Source organism: Meleagris gallopavo, chromosome 8, assembly GCF_905368555.1.
Source record: "Meleagris gallopavo chromosome 8, MGAL_WU_HG_1.1, whole genome shotgun sequence".
Lineage (NCBI taxonomy): Eukaryota > Metazoa > Chordata > Aves > Galliformes > Phasianidae > Meleagris > Meleagris gallopavo.
The window spans coordinates 30,674,895-30,694,582 of NC_139411.1; the positions used below are offsets into that span (position 1 = coordinate 30,674,895).

A 19,688-nucleotide genomic window follows, 5' to 3' on the forward strand; every position below is an offset into this window, starting at 1 on the left:
TGGGCTTTGTAGGAGGCTATTGCATAGGCTGGATTGGCCTTTGGAAGTTTTCCAGTGTGGATTTTGAGATATGGTGCCCTCAGAATGCACCCTCTTTGTAAAGTATGAATGGAAGGCTTCACTTGAGCTAAAAACATTTCAGCAAACATCTTCATAATGGATTTGGGAAAGTACTGAAGGCTTGATTTTGAAGAGAGATAGGCAAACAGTTAGCTGTGCTAAATATTTCCAAAGCTTTCAAGAGACTATTCATGGCAGAAAAGTTATGCAAGTAGCTTAAACACTTGCAGAGTTTCATTGTCAATTCTGATGTTTAATTTTAACAACCTATCTTGACTCCCACTTAAACTGGTGCAATATATGATGCAGCAACATATAACTAAAATTGACTTTATCTAGCGTGGCAAAGTTCACTAACATCTTTTCCTTGTGTCCAGATTTTTTTATAATGTATAGTAATGAGGGGGAAAGGTGGGGGGAACAAGATGGGTGTGTTTCTACCATTCAGTAAGTCCAATACTCCTGTTACCTCATAGAGGATCACATGTATGGCACTCCTCAAATGATGAAAAACACAGTTCTGCATTGATATACAATCTGCCCATTTAGCTGGGAAAAAAAATAGAAAAAAAAATTGAATGTACTGTACTTTGCACTCTATCTTGCCATTGATAGTACAGGGAAAATAAAAGATAGGTACAGCTCAGAAAGCAGGGTCATGTGACTGGAAACATGAGGACTTTTTTTTTTAATTAACTGTAAATATTTTCTTTTGTGCATATTTAACTATTAAAAATATACTTTGCTAAGTCAAAATGCCACAGGAAATAAAACCAAACATTTGGGGAAACGTTTAGGGGGGGTTGGACTCAATGATCTTCCAACCCTTACAGTTCTGCTGTGATACTATTGTGACACACAGCTTTGATTTGTTCTTTAAAACAGAGCTATGTTACTGTTACATTATTTCATTATCATTCTTCTGTTAAGATAAAACTCTGCAGATCGCCAAGAATTTCACAGCAGGGGATATGATTTGGCTTCAGTGACACAAACGTATGAGACCAGTGCACTGAATAGCATTAGCTGTGAGCAGCCTCCTCAGTGGCACATTTCAATCAATTCTTACTATGAATGATTCTTACTATGAATTCTTACTATGAATTCTTACTATGTTAGATGTGTGGATTTTGTGTGTTGGCAAGGAGTTGTGTTTTGGCTCAGCCTTAGTGCAGCAGGCAAATTCCCTTATGGAACTTCCCATTACCTTCAATAATATAGCTGGATTGTCTGTGGAATTATCTGGTACCCCTCTGTTTGCATGGATGGAAGGGCTTGCTTCCTTGGCAGAAATCTGGTGGCCTTGCTGAAATTCAACACATGCAAGGATGGAAGCCTTCCTTGTTCTCCCTGCAGAGCTTGTTGGACGTGTTTAAATGCTGGAGGTCTTTCAGATGAGAATATCCCAAACCAGTAATCTTGACTTTTCCATTATGATTCTTTGTTTCATTTGCTTTTTAACCTCTGAAATAAGATTAAATTCCTGCAAGAGACTCTTCTGGGAAGAGAGATGTGTGCTGTACCAGCCAGCAAGTAGAAAAGCTTAGGAATCATCTTGTACAACTTGAGCTGATCATTAAAATGAGCACTCACTATCTTAGGAAATCAAAACCTTTAATCCTGTTGGATTCTTTATGATTAAAAGCATTAAGTAAACACAATGCTTTTTTTCCACGTAGAGCTACAAGTGTTTCTCTGCAGAAGTATATAATTGAGACAGAGAGATGATAAAGACAAGGGGCTGAAATTCACTGTGACAGGGAACAAAAAGGAATTCTTACTCTATTAGCAATTGATTTTCAAATAACACATTAAAAATAAGAATTAGTCACATTTTTTTGTATCCAATATAATTTCTTTTTAAGCAACCCAGTTAATCTATCTTTGCATTTTTACGGTTTAGTCACACGATAATTTTTTAGATGATGAGAAAGGGAGGTACATAGGATGAAGAGGAAGTCCTTAATAAAGGTGTATTGCAGTGAGATAACTCACTTTGAAAGCTTTTGTGAAGTTCACAAGGCATGGAAGGTCTTTGGAATTACATTATTGTTATGTTGTGAGAACAAGAAAAAAAACGTAGGGTAGTTAAAAATACACAGAAACAGTCATCAAAGGAGTTGGAATGGCTACTATCATTTAGACAAAATGATGTAAGTGGCTAATTTTAGCTTTCTCTAGAAGGACTTTGGTGTTCAGTTTTTATAAGCTGAAATGTAGCATAAATGTTGAGCAATACTTTGTAAGTGAGCTGGTGCTGGGAATTTCTGTGACATTACTAACTGGTTGGTTTCTTTCTTCTGAATACTGAAAGATCACTACATCTGAAAAAGGAAGTAATAAATGTGTGTTAGTTCCCTATCTGCTTTCCTGATACAGGCAGAAAGAACGAGTTCAGAATGGAAAGCAGCATTCAAGAAATGGGATATTGCAGCAAACTCTCAGTTTGAAAGATCTGTAGCTTTCCCAGATGGTTTGCTGGATGTGAGAACCTACCCAGCCAGGCACTATCCAAATGTTAGACTTAGAGCCCAGATAGATTTACTTCATCTGTATACTGCTCTTTCTAAGAACTCTGATATTTTATTTTGCTGCTTTTGTAGACTAATAGCTAACATTTTTTTTTCTCATGTTATAGGGTCAAAGTAAAGCAGGCTAAGAACGAAAACCTGAGGAATACTGAATTTAAGTGCATAAAAAATACAACATTTTGTCTTTAATCCAAGTGCAAGTACTCTGAGGCCATTTGCTTTAGCAAACAGCTGAACTCCAATATAAGATGTCCTGAGTCATCAGGTTGGTTTTCTCAGGCAAACTCCTTTAGGTTTTGCATGCTTGGCATTTTTGTTCTGTGATAGCACACACTCGATCTCACGTATTCTGTCTCAGTGTTGCATGGCCAAAAGCTGAGCTCTGCTGTCAGAACAGCAGCTAATTGCTGATATGTTATCAAGACTGCAGTGCAATACGCTGGGTGTTTTATAGTCTTTACGGTATTTTATTTTACATCAAACTTCCTCCTGCTGTGATTTCAATATGTACAGTAGAAAGGAGGAAAAAACTCCAGATCTTTTTTTTTTTTTTAACAGAGGATGCTGGCATTTCAGCAGGCGTAAATCAAAATTAACTGTTATCAAACCTAAATGCTTTATGTTGAAATGGAATTTACCATACTTCATGCTCATTGCTTCTTGCCATCCCACCAGGCATCACTGAGAAGAGTCCAGTTCTGTCTTTATTCCACCCCGCCATTCTTTATACAAATGAATGAGATCCCTCTGAGCTTTCTCTTTCCAGACTGCGCAGTCTCAAATATCTCACTCTCTCCCTGTAAGAGAGATGTTTCATCCTTCAGATGCTCCTTATTCATTTTAATATCTTCAGGAGACTCCCTCCACTATGTCCATATCTCTTACAAGCTGGCTAACCCAAGACTGGAATCAGTACCCCAGGTGGGTTTCACTGCATTGGGCTTATATGGATTTTGGTAGCAGGGGGGCACAGAGTAGCCCTCTATCAGGAGAGAGCCCAGAAGCTGCCCCATGTCATGGTCATTTCTCAGGAATTTAGAGGAAGGAATAAGACCCTGTAGCCCCTTCCCAAACACAATGTGTGATCACTCCACTGAGCACGTGGTGTTGTTTTTGCTTTTGTCAGGAGCAGCAGAGCTGTGAATAGCAATGTTCATGCTTACATTTCTTTATCAATACATGAATACAATCAGTCGTGTTTATCATTGTGCTCCAACTGTTTGCTCTTCTCAGTGGCTGCTTTGATAATTCCTGATTCTGTTTCTGGACCCTGCCCTTTTGTCTTTTCTTCCTTTCTTCTAGCACTGTGAACCTTGCAGAAAGAAGACTTGTTATTTCCTTTTGTTTCTACACTCAAGACTTGTTTTGCTGCTGGAGGAAAGCTGGAATATACCATCAGGAATCATGAATTGTTTCAGCTGTTGTGGTTTATTTGCTGTTTGTACCATAGTCAAAATGAACAGTCAGGTAAAGCTTGGGTGAAGTGCACTGAATGGAATATTAGACCAACAAACGACCTGTTGCTAGCTGGCCTGTATGCGAGGAGGAAGAACTACAGAACTGCAATGTAATGACTCCAGCTAAGAGATTAGCAGGACAGGATTATGGGCAGTTGTTCCCAAAGCTATCTAAAACTGCATTAAGACTTCACACTGATCAACTGATGAAACCATTTCAATGGAACTTTGGATTTTTCATCAGGTCATGTTTCCTCCCTTTTGATAAACTGTGTGATTCAAAGAATTGCTGACAAATTCAACCGAAGAGCATAGTGGTAGATTTGGGGAAGATACTGCTAAATCAGAGCAAGCTCCCAATGAGCTCCAGTTAGGGTATTTAACAAACAACTTGCAATAACTTATTTTTGATACCTGACTTAATCCCATGTATTATGTGCTGTTTGTTGAGAAACGAAGAGAAGCAAGCCTGTAATTTCAAGAGGAAGCCATCAGAAATGGAAACATCTATGAGACCAGGAATCTCTGCTTGTGAGTTTGCTGCCTGGCCTTGCACTATGTGTTGCAATCTGCTTAATTAAGTCTTCAGCTACAAGCACCAAACAAATCAAACGGGATGATAGGAGCAAAGAAATACTTAAGTTCACCAATCTGGTTCCAAAGGTAATACTGGACATGCTCACAAGTCAAAGATACAGTTAAGATAATTTGTAATAGTGACAATAGAACAAATTTTCCAGGAAACTGAAACTTTGCTCTTAATAGGTTCTGGTCCTCTAAAGATCTGATTGTCATAAAACATTGGATAAGAAGTCAGGTATAACTTGGATCGTGACTGTTGAACTACATTTCATAATCATCCACTGTTTGGACAGGCTGGCCTTGGGAGCCTCACCCTTTCACAGGTGTGGGGTATAAATACTGATGCTCTGCTTCATTGGCACCTCTTGTGCAAGATGGGCACAAACAAGATCCTGCTTTTCCTCTTAAGCACAGCAATTCTGGGTGCCATCTCAGGTAAACTACTTAAAATCTTTTAAAACATTCTTACAAATAGGTAGAGAAGAGGGGCTTAATCCTCTTCACCAATTTCATACACGTAACTCATGTGCTAATAAAATCAACTTTGTTCAAAGATTATACGTAAAACAGACTGCAATTAGATAGCATAGTTTTCTTATTAAAAATGCGAATTAATCGACTTTGTGATTAACTATTATTTGCATTGAAGTAAATTTAGTGCAATGAACCGATGTTGTTCTGACTTTTACAGTAGTGTCCTGTAGCATAGATTAAAACAAAAAATACTACTGTGAAAATATGAATGATTTTATTTGTATAAATCCATGTCCGTTAGTATGAAACTAAGGAGGATTAAGGAGGAATGTAGTTTCTTGCCTGTAGTGCATACATGCTTTAAAAGACTTCAAAGTTCAACTTGCAGATGCACAGGGAGCAACAATGCTTCGCTTTATATCATGTAATGGAAACAAGGTAATAAGATACAGCTGCTATCATATATGGTGTCATGAAGTCTCAAGGACATGGATTTTTCTACCAGATATGCCCTTGAGGTTTTCTTTTATACACATAGAAAGAAAACCTGGAGTCAATAAAAGGCCAGCTGGCACATTTATACTTGCAAATCACAACCATGTTCAGGTAGGTTGGGCTTTGTGAGAAACAAATATTTAGTATTACTGAGGACTTTCTGACTACTACCGGTATTTCACAGGAATGAATACTTGAATATACCCAGTAAACACTTCTGGAGCTGTATCATACCTGACAACATCACAGTTTGTGTTGAAAAAGAGACTTCTCTGTGTCAATTAAGCCTCTAGCTCATTGTCATTGTTTTATATCCTTCTTTAACTTCAGAGCCCAAAACTTCACATGGTACAGGATGTGCAGCTGCACCTCCATTGACTGTAGAGGGACAAGCGTTATTTTTGACAGGATAACTGCAGCTTGATTAGTGTACCACAAAATAGGGTTGGCCCTTTTGGAAGCCAAAGAACTGAGATGAATTATGCTGAGCTTTCCATCCGGCAAAAGTACTACATCCTTTAAACAAGCATGAGAGATGCAGAAGAGAAGAATGGAAGAGGACACTCATGGAAACGAGGAGTCGGAATCTAATCACACTCAAAATGACAGTCGTCATGGTCTCAAACTTGTGTGGTGTTGAAACTGCACTTTGAAGGGAAGATGTGTGCATTGCTGCAGTGTTATCCCATGTGTTCCTTGCTTCTCCTTTCCCAGATGCCTCTCTGAGCTTGGTGAATGGCCGGAACCGGTGTGAGGGGCGCGTTGAGGTCTACTACAATGGGAGTTGGGGCACGGTCTGTGATGACTCCTGGGACATCAATGATGCCGAAGTTGTGTGCAGGCAGCTGGACTGCGGCTTTGCAGTTTCAGCACCAGGAAGTGCCTATTTTGGACAAGGCTCCGGCACCATTTACCTGGACGATGTGCAGTGCACGGGGAACGAGTCGTCCCTCTTTGAGTGCAGGAGCCGTGGCTGGGGCGTGCACAACTGTAACCACTATGAGGATGCCAGCATTGTCTGCTCAGGTACCGTTGATTGTCCTTCCCAAGTCCTGCTGCTAGGGCTGATGAATTGGCCCTACTTTGCCTGGCATGGGGATGTTGTGGCGCCACATTTGCAGCCTGTGTTTTTCAGTGCTCCTTTGGGAGATGGCCCTGCCGAGACCCCCACGCTGTGCATTGCAGCGTGACAGGGCAGCACTGCCATCTCCAGTGCTGGGAGCAAACCTGGTACGCTCCTCCATCCCAATGTCCCTCATTTATTTCTTTCTCTTCCTCCCACAACAGATGCACCGCCTGGATACCCAAGTAGCTACCCATGGAGAACTACACGTGAGTCTGCATATTGCATGATCCCGTCTGGTGCTTTTCTTTGGAGTTATAGGAGTTAACAACTCAGTTACACAGTCTGTTGCCCCCTGGTGTATCAGGTGTGGGTGGGCCAGAGGATATTGTTGGTAAGCCCACATGGGAGGGCAGGGCATGGTGCTGCCAGCAATGTCCCTGGGGTTGAATTTCACCTTGCCTGCAGCTATGGGGAGCGCAAAGCTATGGGGTATGTTTTTCCAAGTCTAGGTTCAACTACACGTGCCTCACTCGAGATTCTTTCTCTCCCTCTCTCAACAGCTCCCACGTACACAACCACAAATGTCTCCATTCCGTCAAGTACGTCTGCATTATTCCTGGTTTGTCTCTGCACTACTTTAGAGCTGTGTTTGCTGCTGTTTGAGCGCGTGAGCTTTGTCTTTTCCATGGAATTGTGGCGTCCTCAAACATGCAGAGCTGGCAGGGACCCACAGGGACAATAGAGTCTAGGTGTGGGCTCTGCACAGGGCAGTCAAAGAGATAACTCGCGTGTCTGAGAGCACTGTGCAACTGTTGGTTCAGCAATGGTAGGCCTGGGGCCATGACCACTTCCCTGGGGGCCACTTGCAGTGCCTGGGCCTGCCTGTCTGTGCACAGCTCTTCCCAGTACTCAAACCGATCCTCCCCTGATGCAGTTTTAAGCCATTCCCCTTTACCCATCACGAGGAAGGTGCTGGCAGCAACCACATCCCTTCTCAGGCTCCTGCACTCTCTAGGCCGAACTGACCATGTGACCTCATCAACTGTACCACTAATTGATTTTTCCATCATTTCTTTCACCCTTCTGTGGACACACTGTAAATGTTTCGTGTTCTTACTCTGTAGAGCTCAAAACCACAGCGAGTACTTGGGGTGCAGCCACAGATTCGTTGAGTGCAGGAGGACTGGTGTTCCCTTGCTAGTTCAGCTGTGCTTAAAGGAGCGCCAACTAGGCTTGGCCCTCAGTTGACCAAGGCTCATCATAGTTCAGGGATATGGAGCTTTCCATCCACCAGAACTCCCATCTCCTTCCCATGAAGTGCCAGAGACGCTGAAGAGAAGAACGGGAAAGGAGAGTCATGCAAATGAGGAGGCTAGATCAGCTGAGAGTAGCAATCCTCATGGCCTCAAACTTGTGAGGTGTTGAAATTGCACTGTGAAGGGGGAGATGGGTGCATGCTGCAGTGTTTTCCCAAGTGTGTTCCTTGCTTCTTCTTTCCCAGATGCCTCTCTGAGCTTGGTGAATGGCCGGAACCGGTGTGAGGGGCGCGTTGAGGTCTACTACAATGGGAATCGGGGCACGGTCTGTGATGACTCCTGGGACATCAATGATGCCGAAGTTGTGTGCAGGCAGCTGGACTGCGGCTTTGCAGTTTCAGCACCAGGAAGTGCCTATTTTGGACAAGGCTCCGGCACCATTTACCTGGACGATGTGCAGTGCACGGGGAACGAGTCGTCCCTCTTTGAGTGCAGGAGCCGTGGCTGGGGCGTGCACAACTGTAACCACTATGAGGATGCCAGCGTTGTCTGCTCAGGTACCGTTGATTGTCCTTCCCAAGTCCTGCTGCTAGGGCTGATGAATTGGCCCTACTTTGCCTGGCATGGGGGTGTTGTGGCGCCACATTTGCAGCCTGTGTTTTTCAGTGCTCCTTTGGGAGATGGCCCTGCCGAGACCCCCACGCTGTGCATTGCAGCGTGACAGGGCAGCACTGCCATCTCCAGTGCTGGGAGCAAACCTGGTACGCTCCTCCATCCCAATGTCCCTCATTTATTTCTTTCTCTTCCTCCCACAACAGATGCACCGCCTGGATACCCAAGTAGCTACCCATGGAGAACTACACGTGAGTCTGCACATTGCATGATCCCGTCTGGTGCTTTTCTTTGGAGTTATAGGAGTTAACAACTCAGTTACACAGTCTGTTGCCCCCTGGTGTATTAGGTGTGGGTGGGCCAGAGGATGTTGTGGTAAGCCCACATGGGAGGGCAGGGCATGGTGCTGCCAGCAATGTCCCTGGGGTTGAATTTCACCTTGCCTGCGGCTATGGGGAGCGCAAAGCTATGGGGTATGTTTTTCCAAGTCTAGATTCAACTACACGTGCCTCACTCGAGATTCTTTCTCTCCCTCTCTCAACAGCTCCCACGTACACAACCACAAATGTCTCCATTCCGTCAAGTACGTCTGCATTATTCCTGGTTTGTCTCTGCACTACTTTAGAGCTGTGTTTGCTGCTGTTTGAGCGCGTGAGCTTTGTCTTTTCCATGGAATTGTGGCGTCCTCAAACATGCAGAGCTGGCAGGGACCCACAGGGACAATAGAGTCTAGGTGTGGGCTCTGCACAGGGCAGTCAAAGAGATAACTCGCGTGTCTGAGAGCACTGTGCAACTGTTGGTTCAGCAATGGTAGGCCTGGGGCCATGACCACTTCCCTGGGGGCCACTTGCAGGGCCCGGCCTGCCTGTCTGTGCACAGCTCTTCCCAGTACTCAAACCGATCCTCCCCTGATGCAGTTTTAAGCCATTCCCCTTTACCCATCACGAGGAAGGTGCTGGCAGCAACCACATCCCTTCTCAGGCTCCTGCACTCTCTAGGCCGAACTGACCATGTGACCTCATCAACTGTACCACTAATTGATTTTTCCATCATTTCTTTCACCCTTCTGTGGACACACTATAAATGTTTCGTGTTCTTACTCTGTAGAGCTCAAAACCACAGCGAGTACTTGGGGTGCAGCCACAGATTCGTTGAGTGCAGGAGGACTGGTGTTCCCTTGCTAGTTCAGCTGTGCTTAAAGGAGCGCCAACTAGGCTTGGCCCTCAGTTGACCAAGGCTCATCATAGTTCAGGGATATGGAGCTTTCCATCCACCAGAACTCCCATCTCCTTCCCATGAAGTGCCAGAGACGCTGAAGAGAAGAACGGGAAAGGAGAGTCATGCAAATGAGGAGGCTAGATCAGCTGAGAGTAGCAATCCTCATGGCCTCAAACTTGTGAGGTGTTGAAATTGCACTGTGAAGGGGGAGATGGGTGCATGCTGCAGTGTTTTCCCAAGTGTGTTCCTTGCTTCTTCTTTCCCAGATGCCTCTCTGAGCTTGGTGAATGGCCGGAACCGGTGTGAGGGGCGCGTTGAGGTCTACTACAATGGGAATCGGGGCACGGTCTGTGATGACTCCTGGGACATCAATGATGCCGAAGTTGTGTGCAGGCAGCTGGACTGCGGCTTTGCAGTTTCAGCACCAGGAAGTGCCTATTTTGGACAAGGCTCCGGCACCATTTACCTGGACGATGTGCAGTGCACGGGGAACGAGTCGTCCCTCTTTGAGTGCAGGAGCCGTGGCTGGGGCGTGCACAACTGTAACCACTATGAGGATGCCAGCGTTGTCTGCTCAGGTACCGTTGATTGTCCTTCCCAAGTCCTGCTGCTAGGGCTGATGAATTGGCCCTACTTTGCCTGGCATGGGGGTGTTGTGGCGCCACATTTGCAGCCTGTGTTTTTCAGTGCTCCTTTGGGAGATGGCCCTGCCGAGACCCCCACGCTGTGCATTGCAGCGTGACAGGGCAGCACTGCCATCTCCAGTGCTGGGAGCAAACCTGGTACGCTCCTCCATCCCAATGTCCCTCATTTATTTCTTTCTCTTCCTCCCACAACAGATGCACCGCCTGGATACCCAAGTAGCTACCCATGGAGAACTACACGTGAGTCTGCACATTGCATGATCCCGTCTGGTGCTTTTCTTTGGAGTTATAGGAGTTAACAACTCAGTTACACAGTCTGTTGCCCCCTGGTGTATTAGGTGTGGGTGGGCCAGAGGATGTTGTGGTAAGCCCACATGGGAGGGCAGGGCATGGTGCTGCCAGCAATGTCCCTGGGGTTGAATTTCACCTTGCCTGCGGCTATGGGGAGCGCAAAGCTATGGGGTATGTTTTTCCAAGTCTAGATTCAACTACACGTGCCTCACTCGAGATTCTTTCTCTCCCTCTCTCAACAGCTCCCACGTACACAACCACAAATGTCTCCATTCCGTCAAGTACGTCTGCATTATTTCTGGTTTGTCTCTGCACTACTTTAGAGCTGTGTTTGCTGCTGTTTGAGCGCGTGAGCTTTGTCTTTTCCATGGAATTGTGGCGTCCTCAAACATGCAGAGCTGGCAGGGACCCACAGGGACAATAGAGTCTAGGTGTGGGCTCTGCACAGGGCAGTCAAAGAGATAACTCGCGTGTCTGAGAGCACTGTGCAACTGTTGGTTCAGCAATGGTAGGCCTGGGGCCATGACAACTTCCCTGGGGGCCACTTGCAGTGCCCGGCCTGCCTGTCTGTGCACAGCTCTTCCCAGTACTCAAACCGATCCTCCCCTGATGCAGCTTTAAGCCATTCCCCTTTACCCATCACGAGGAAGGTGCTGGCAGCAACCACATCCCTTCTCAGGCTCCTGCACTCTCTAGGCCGAACTGACCATGTGACCTCATCAACTGTACCACTAATTGATTTTTCCATCATTTCTTTCACCCTTCTGTGGACACACTGTAAATGTTTCGTGTTCTTACTCTGTAGAGCTCAAAACCACAGAGAGTACTTGGGGTGCAGCCACAGATTCGTTGAGTGCAGGAGGACTGGTGTTCCCTTGCTAGTTCAGCTGTGCTTAAAGGAGCGCCAACTAGGCTTGGCCCTCTGTTGACCAAGGCTCATCATAGTTCAGGGATATGGAGCTTTCCATCCACCAGAACTCCCATCTCCTTCCCATGAAGTGCCAGAGACGCTGAAGAGAAGAACGGGAAAGGAGAGTCATGCAAATGAGGAGGCTAGATCAGCTGAGAGTAGCAATCCTCATGGCCTCAAACTTGTGAGGTGTTGAAATTGCACTGTGAAGGGGGAGATGGGTGCATGCTGCAGTGTTTTCCCAAGTGTGTTCCTTGCTTCTCCTTTCCCAGATGCCTCTCTGAGCTTGGTGAATGGCCGGAACCGGTGTGAGGGGCGCGTTGAGGTCTACTACAATGGGAATCGGGGCACGGTCTGTGATGACTCCTGGGACATCAATGATGCCGAAGTTGTGTGCAGGCAGCTGGACTGCGGCTTTGCAGTTTCAGCACCAGGAAGTGCCTATTTTGGACAAGGCTCCGGCACCATTTACCTGGACGATGTGCAGTGCACGGGGAACGAGTCGTCCCTCTTTGAGTGCAGGAGCCGTGGCTGGGGCGTGCACAACTGTAACCACTATGAGGATGCCAGCGTTGTCTGCTCAGGTACCGTTGATTGTCCTTCCCAAGTCCTGCTGCTAGGGCTGATGAATTGGCCCTACTTTGCCTGGCATGGGGGTGTTGTGGCGCCACATTTGCAGCCTGTGTTTTTCAGTGCTCCTTTGGGAGATGGCCCTGCCGAGACCCCCACGCTGTGCATTGCAGCGTGACAGGGCAGCACTGCCATCCCCAGTGCTGGGAGCAAACCTGGTACGCTCCTCCATCCCAATGTCCCTCATTTATTTCTTTCTCTTCCTCCCTTAACAGCTGCTAATACCTCAACCCTTATTCCTACTCCACCATCCAGCACACCTGGTATGTATGTGATATTTATTTATTTATTTATTTTTGCTTATTTTTGAATGAGTTGTCGTTTATATTTTATATGTCAAAGCTTTGTCTTTTATAGTCTTTAATAAATTCTGAGGTTTCCATGATATCTACTATCTTGTGAAATTCTACCTTTTTCCCTTCCATTACTCTGATTGTCCTGTTAGTATATTTCAGCATTTGTCTCTTTTCTGATCTTTTATATGCTTTATGCCATTTTAGTCAGTGTCTGTTCTTTTCTTTCATGCATGTTTATGCCTTAAGCTTGCCAAATGCTAATTAGCAGTGTAGCTTCTTAGTTCTGTAGTGATTACACCTTAGCCTTGTTAAGAAGTGTATATCCATTCACTTTATCTGGAAACTGCCATCATTTGCTCTGGTATGTGTACATTTAGTATATATCTATTTGTTGATAAGGAAATCTAAGTGACTCTCATTTGCATCTCTTTTTACAGCTTCGAAATATTTCTGTGGTAGCTTCCTTTCCAATTCATCTGGGACAATACAGAGTCCTTTTTATCCTTCAAATTATCCAGATAATGCAGATTGCTTGTGGGAAATACAAGTCATGAACAATTATCGCATTATGCTCACATTTGGAACTATTCGGTAAGTAAATTACTTGTTAACTGGCTAGTAAATGGGGCAAAAATCTCAGCTTAAAAGCACAGTTCTCAAACATTTTCCTGATACTTAAACGTGTATTATAAATATTACCTTGAAATTGCGTCAGTGTAGTAGTTTGTTGTTTATTCAGCATTTATAATACTGAACTTTACCAAATGCGTTTTATCCCAGTATTCACGTTTTACCCTATGTTCATGTTCCTTCCCCAGCTTGCAAGGTGGATGCCAGTATGACTATATTGAGATCTATGATGGTCCTCCAAGTACTTCTCCTCTGCTTGGAAGAATTTGTTCTGGTTATAATATCATGTACACATCCTCTTCAAATATGATGACTGTCAGATTTCACAGTGACTCTAGATATTCAAATAGAGGGTTTTATGCTGATTATCATTCCTTTCCAGCAGATCAGAACACCGGTAAGTTTCCATTCACTTTATAACTTTTCCTTGGCCAAAAGGCTTTTCTACCCTGATGTTATTTGCCAAAGTATTTGTTAATGTTTTTGCACCACTCTTAAAAAAATGACATTCTCGCTTGAATTTCATAAATAGTTATTAACTGATCACTTCCAGACAATAATTAATTTTTCATTTTAGAAAGACCTTCAAGTATCAAATTGATTCCACTTACACGTTGTTTTTTTTTTATAATGATGGTCAATCTAAACTCATCTTCATTCTTATCACCTCATTATTTTCACTTTTTTTCTATTCTTGTGGACATTTTCTTGTAGAACCGTAGAAAAATTCATTAGTAAGGATATTTGAATTTTCCCTACTCCAACTATTCCAAGCAGGACTATCACCAGCACCAGACCACGTCCATTATGAATTTAAGTAGCAGTGAAAGTGAAACTGGACTCTGAGCTGCATCTCCAGGGGTCTTACTAGCAGAGACTCAGATGTGATCATTTCCCTCTACTCAGTGGTTATCAGGCAGCAGCCTGAGTACTGTGTTGAATTCTTGTCCCTCCAATTCTAAAGTGATGTAGACAGACTGGAGAGGTCCATAGACGGTCACATAGATGATCAAAGGGCGGATAACTTGCCTTAGGACGAAAGACTGAAGGAGTTAGATGGGAGGACCTCATCACAATATTCCTGGTCTAGTATTAAATATGAAGGTTGGTGGCCCTGCCTGTGGCAGGGAGGTTGGAGATTCATGATCCTTGAGGTCCCTTCCAACCCTGTGATTCTGTAAGAGTGGCTACAAAGAGGATGGATGCTCTTTTCACAAGGGCCACATGGAGGAGATGAGAAGCAACAGGTATAAGTTGCATGGTTAGAGGTCTTGTCTTGGTAGAAGAAAAAAATTTTTCAATAAGAATCAGTCTCTAGCATCCCTGTCGTTGGAGTTTCTCTAGATGAGATTGGACAGGCTGCTACATAACCTCATCTGTGCTTCCTTATCCCATGAAAGATTGAAGCTGATTATCAGTTGCACATCATCAAAGGATGAAATTTTCATAGCCACAACTTCTCTGAGTGACCTCTTCCATTGTGGTCTAGCGGGGGAATTTTTCTAATGTGTTCTCACAGTTACCTCAGGCACAAATAGTTGCCATCAGTACTTATGAGATTACCTGCTGTTCCTAGACACTTATCTCTACCAGAAGCTAGAATCTCCCTGATATCATTCCTTTCCATGTAATGGACCCAGTCATGAGGATGGTTTCTAGATCTCCTCCCTAAGCAAGTAGTGTTTCTGCAAACAGTGTACATTTATCTCTACAACTTCCACATTATCTTTTGGTTGCTTATTTAGGAAAGACTCCCATCTCTTATCGTTTTTGCATGAGTGGTGATACTGGATCAAGGTGTCATCAAAATACTGTTGTATACTACTTGTTTTTGTTAGGAGAGTAACTGAAGGTCAACTGAAGTTTGTCAGAGGTTATCCGTATCTAAGCGTAAGGTGTAAAAATGAAATACCTTCCCTAAGTGGTAGAAGCTTTTGCATTTGGTGAAATTTTATCATGTGAACATTATTAATTACATGACTTCACTAATAATTCATATTTTCTGCCCTAGCCCTCTTTTGCTTCCCAAGCCACATGCGTGCAGTTGTAGAGAGAAACTATCTTCAGTCACAGGGTTACTCTGTGTGGAATGCTAGCTTGTCTGACCCTTCTTGTAGACCAAGAATTACATCAACCCAGGTTATATTCAACATTCCATACAACAGCTGTGGTACTCGTAGACAGGTGAGTGTCAATGTATTTTGGACTTATCTCCAGATCTGGGCACAGAAACTTAATATGCAGTTGGAAAACTGTCAAGAATTGCATGAGGCATTGCTGTCTACAAGTATTCAAAACACACAAAAGAAGCATGTCTTTCCGGAGGCTAAGGTTAATTAAACATTGCTGCTTGTCCTTCTTAGATTTTAAGTAATATCTGTATGTATTTCAGTGATGCTTTAAAGAAGGAAGTGTAGGATAGAGTGAACAATCACATATAGGATGCTTTAGGTTTTTGAGTATGACGTGTTCTTTCTGAGTAATACTAGGATCTGACACAGAATTTTGTACTGCACAGTGTGAACATAACTACATGCAGTAATCTTGCATTCATCTAATGTGTCAAACAGAGCAACAACGAGACTTTCACTTATTCCAACGTGATAAGAGTATTTGCTTCTGATTCCATCATCAAGAGGAAAAAGGACCTTTACTTGCATGTGAACTGCAAAATGCTTCAGAAAACCTGGGTACAAGTAATGTACATTGCTGATGACGGTGGTGTTGCTAACGTTGATGAAACCCAATATGGCAGATACAAAGTGGACTTTGCATTCTACAATTCCTCCTCTTTCCTTCTGCCAGTGTCTGACTTTCCTTATTATGTTGAGCTGAATCAGAATTTGTTCCTTCAAGCTTCTCTTCGCAGCAATGACTCAAACCTGGTGCTGTTTGTGGATACATGTGTGGCGTCACCTGATCCTAACGACTTTACAACACTGACCTACGACTTGATCAGAAGTGGGTAAGAACTTTCTTAGGAATGATTTTGAAAGTATTTGGATGCAGAGATCTTAAAGTGAGTAATTTATGAAAGATATAACTTAGGACCAGTGTGCATTGGTTGTCATTTTCAATACAAAGATACTTTTAATAAACACTTTCTGCCATAGCCTAAATAAAATTAGATATGGCAATTGAAATCCCATTGAGAAGTAGCATTCAAGTTCCAATTTCACTCCAGGAGGGAGTGTAGAAACTGAGCTCTGAACTTGTTTCTGATAGATGAATGAAATACAGGGATGTCAATGACTCTTTGTTTCTGTACTCCAAAATCAAAGTTTTGTAAATACTGTTTCTTTGAATTTATACAAAATTTGCCTTTTAATTTGAAATGGAATATTTGTGCTCTGTTGTTCAGTAATGCTAAATAGACAAAGAGCTAGAAGCATAGAAGTATTGCTCTTGGTGTCACATTTTCTTCCAGGAAAGAAAAACACTTGCTAATTTATTTCCCTTGTGTGCTTAGTGGGATTTGAATCTTTCTACCTCCTGAGAAGGAGTTCTTATTGATAACTTTAGCAAAGTAGGAGTCAAATAACCAACCATTAGGCTGGAAGTCGATTGCTTGTAAGAGGCTAAGGCAGTGACCTAGTGCCTCCTGCATGTGAGATGAATGTCCTCCCTTTTACATGCTGTATGAGTATGAGGAAGGTTTTCCTCTTGTTGAGGTTTTTTTGATTCTACCTGTAAAAATACTTATTCATCAAACAGAAACAGAAAGGGCACTCAACCAGGACACAGGTCAAATAGATTCTGGTCTTTTTCCAGTTAATTTTTATTCATTTGACGTGTAACAATGTCAAAAGAAAGTGTATTTACTGAATCTAAAATCAGTAATATCCTCTTATAAATATCATAAGTGTTGGGATATCATTGCAGTATAAAATAAACTGTGAGAACTCTGGGATCTTTATGAGGAAAACGAGCCCAATGAAATCTAATCTGTTAATTTTCTCTCTCTCTCTAGGTGTGTTAAAGACCCTACCTACTCTTCTTACTATTCACCATATCCAAGCGTCAGTCGGTTTGCTTTTAATGCATTCTCCTTTGTTAACCGCTACCCATCAGTCTACCTGCAGTGTGAGATGGTGGTGTGCAGGTATGGTGACTATTCTTCCCGCTGCTATCAAGGCTGTGTGAACAGGTTCAGGAGGAATGCAGGATCTTCCCAGGGAAAAGTGAGCGTTGTCATCGGGCCTGTTCAGCTTCAGGAGGCTCCCAATGAGAACAGGAATGCTGGTGAGTGCAAACAACTTCCACTTGTATTCAGCGTAGGGCTCTGTATATTGCTGTGTGTTTGCATGTCATTTCAGAAAGCCAGTTCTGCTGGCTTATTCACAACCCTACTATAATTCTTAAGATTATTTTTTTGAATGTATATAAAGTTGTTTTATAGTATTTACAAACAATTTCTTTTTTCTTATACTTAGACCAACTATTTGTTCTGCATGTGTCAAGTAGCAATTGATTTAGTTCTGCCAGAAGAGAAATGAGATGTAGCCTGTCTACCTATTGGATTTGTATTAGATTTTCAGTGTTTTCTCTGCCTGATTGATATATCTCTTATTAATTAGCAACCACGCTGTAGGTCCCCTTGAAAATGTTTCCCTGTGCCCTATAAATGGTGTCTCCCCTGTACTAGCATCTTATGGTCTTAGAGTGTAATTATTACAAGTTCTTAGAATTGTTTCAGCTGGAAAGGACCCTTAAAGCCATCTTGTCCAGCTCCCTGCAGTGAACAAAGACAACTGCAGCTCAATCATTCTTAGCTGCTTTTTAAGCTCTTGCCATAATCTTTGCTTGTTTGGTAAGGACACAGAATCACTTCTTAAACAACACATGATAATTTGTTTTCCATTCAGATCCATATTGCATATTTGATCAGATCCATTTTATATCAATTTCTCTTTACCTTTGAAATGAACTAGCTCAGGAAGCGAATGCAAGTCCCTCTCTTTCTCTCTCACACAGAGCTGGCCTCCAATACCCAGGTGAGAGAGGAGCACGAGAGCCCTGTGAATGCTTCCAGCTCCCACATTCCTCTGGCTGTGACAGCCGCTGTGCTGGCGGCTGCCATCCTCACAGTGGGAGGAATTCTTCTGAAGCGCAAAATGCAAGAACCCATCCCCTACCAGATAATGTGAGAGGTGACCGAGAGTCTGCAGGTGGAGAGTGCAATTCGGATGTTTCAGAGCATTCCAACTGAGCTCCTGTTTTGTTGCTGTGTCTCAGGAGACTGATTTCAGTGGCTTGGGAAAGAACTGATTTCTTTTGCCATTGCTTACATGCACATAGAACACTTGTGTGGTGTTCTACTGGTATTAGATACTCCACAGAGTAGCCAAGAAAAATGTAGAGAAAAGTATCTCGATAATCAGCCATAAAATAAAATACACAGATATTGCACGTAAGGAATTGTTCCTGTACAATGTTATTTTAGTGGGGGGACATGGTTCTTCACATTTATATGTTTCTCTGAGAAAATGTAGGCTACTTATAAATATTTGCGTAGATGATAAATACAATCAAACCTGTTGTGTAAGTGTGTAATTTAAAAACACAGGGGAGGAAGCATTTGTAGCACAATTTTTTTTTTTTTTTTTGTACTTGCAAATACACTGCCTATGTATCTGAGCTCACTGCTAATACATTATTGGATTGAAGGACATGGTTTCTGAGAAAGTGGCTTTGCCAAGGAGTGATCTGTACTCTTGCTATTACGCATTTCTAAATCTGTAGTGGCAAGGGGAATGTACGTAAGTTGCCATAAGGAAGTGTGACCAGCCTCGTATCCCTGTGTGAAAACAAAATAATAACATTAATAAGGGAAGAACCTGTTGGGAAGAACCCACTTACTACAGGTGAAAAGACCATTGGTATTTGGTTGAGAAATGCTCCTCTTTAGACTTTTTTGTTTTCTAGCAAGCAATGATGGAGGAAAACTTGTTAGGAACAGCATGAAGTACTACCTGTGAGGTGAGCCAGAGACAAAGTAGTGACTTATACTTGAGGCTACATCTTGTCCTGGTGAGAAAGATAAGAGTAGACAGAAATAGTCATTACAGCATGTAGTATTTCTTACTGCCTTTTCTAGGTGAACCCAGGCATCTTCTCACTTCCTCATGCGCTGTGGAGAAGGGACCTAATAAGGATGGACTGCCACTGCCTACAGAGAATGGAAGTGCGTTTTGTTACCCACACATGAGGAACAAGGACTGAGGAGGGTCCTCCTCTTTTCTACCTACCACCCTACAACCGTATTTGAAGGGCAGAGCAGTCAAGGAAAAGGACCATCTTCTCTGCTCTTCACACACCTACTTTCTCTCTTGCACCAGCTCTTGCTGTTGTACTGCTGTTGTGCTACCCCATAACTTTTCATAGTCTGATGGCACTTTTTCCACATCTCACATTTCCAGAGCATCTTTGTGATCAGACCAGGAGAAATATCCTAGGCTCAGGATGTTGATGCCTCCAGTCAGCAACATGCTTGTGCTTTTCAGAATTGTTTTCCTATGCTACATCTGTGCCAGGGG

At 43.2% G+C, this 19,688-nt stretch overlaps 1 protein-coding gene across 1 annotated transcript; it reads left to right on the top strand.

The window, feature by feature from the left end:
- The first annotated feature begins 6,134 nt into the window (after window positions 1-6,134).
- LOC109368930 (scavenger receptor cysteine-rich domain-containing protein DMBT1-like) lies at window positions 6,135-18,685 on the top strand. Its single transcript, XM_085229616.1, has 18 exons — window positions 6,135-6,216; window positions 6,314-6,625; window positions 6,887-6,931; window positions 7,226-7,264; window positions 8,167-8,478; window positions 8,740-8,784; window positions 9,078-9,116; window positions 10,018-10,329; window positions 10,591-10,635; window positions 10,929-10,967; window positions 11,869-12,180; window positions 12,442-12,489; window positions 12,960-13,113; window positions 13,341-13,549; window positions 15,164-15,336; window positions 15,723-16,117; window positions 17,123-17,394; window positions 18,127-18,685. The coding sequence occupies exons 1-18, from the start codon at window positions 6,135-6,137 to the stop codon at window positions 18,297-18,299; spliced, it is 3,006 nt and encodes a 1,001-aa protein (XP_085085742.1). The 3' UTR covers window positions 18,300-18,685.
- Window positions 18,686-19,688: the final 1,003 nt, after the last annotated feature.

Excerpts from the sequence above, each read along its gene's own strand:
- LOC109368930 (XM_085229616.1), top strand. The coding sequence starts at position 6,135 with ATGCAGAAGAGAAGAATGGAAGAGGACACTCATGGAAACGAGGAGTCG. Across the intron at positions 12,181-12,441 it reads TGCCAGCGTTGTCTGCTCAG|CTGCTAATACCTCAACCCTT; the intron begins GTACCGTTGATT and ends CTCCCTTAACAG. Across the intron at positions 15,337-15,722 it reads GCTGTGGTACTCGTAGACAG|AGCAACAACGAGACTTTCAC; the intron begins GTGAGTGTCAAT and ends TGTGTCAAACAG.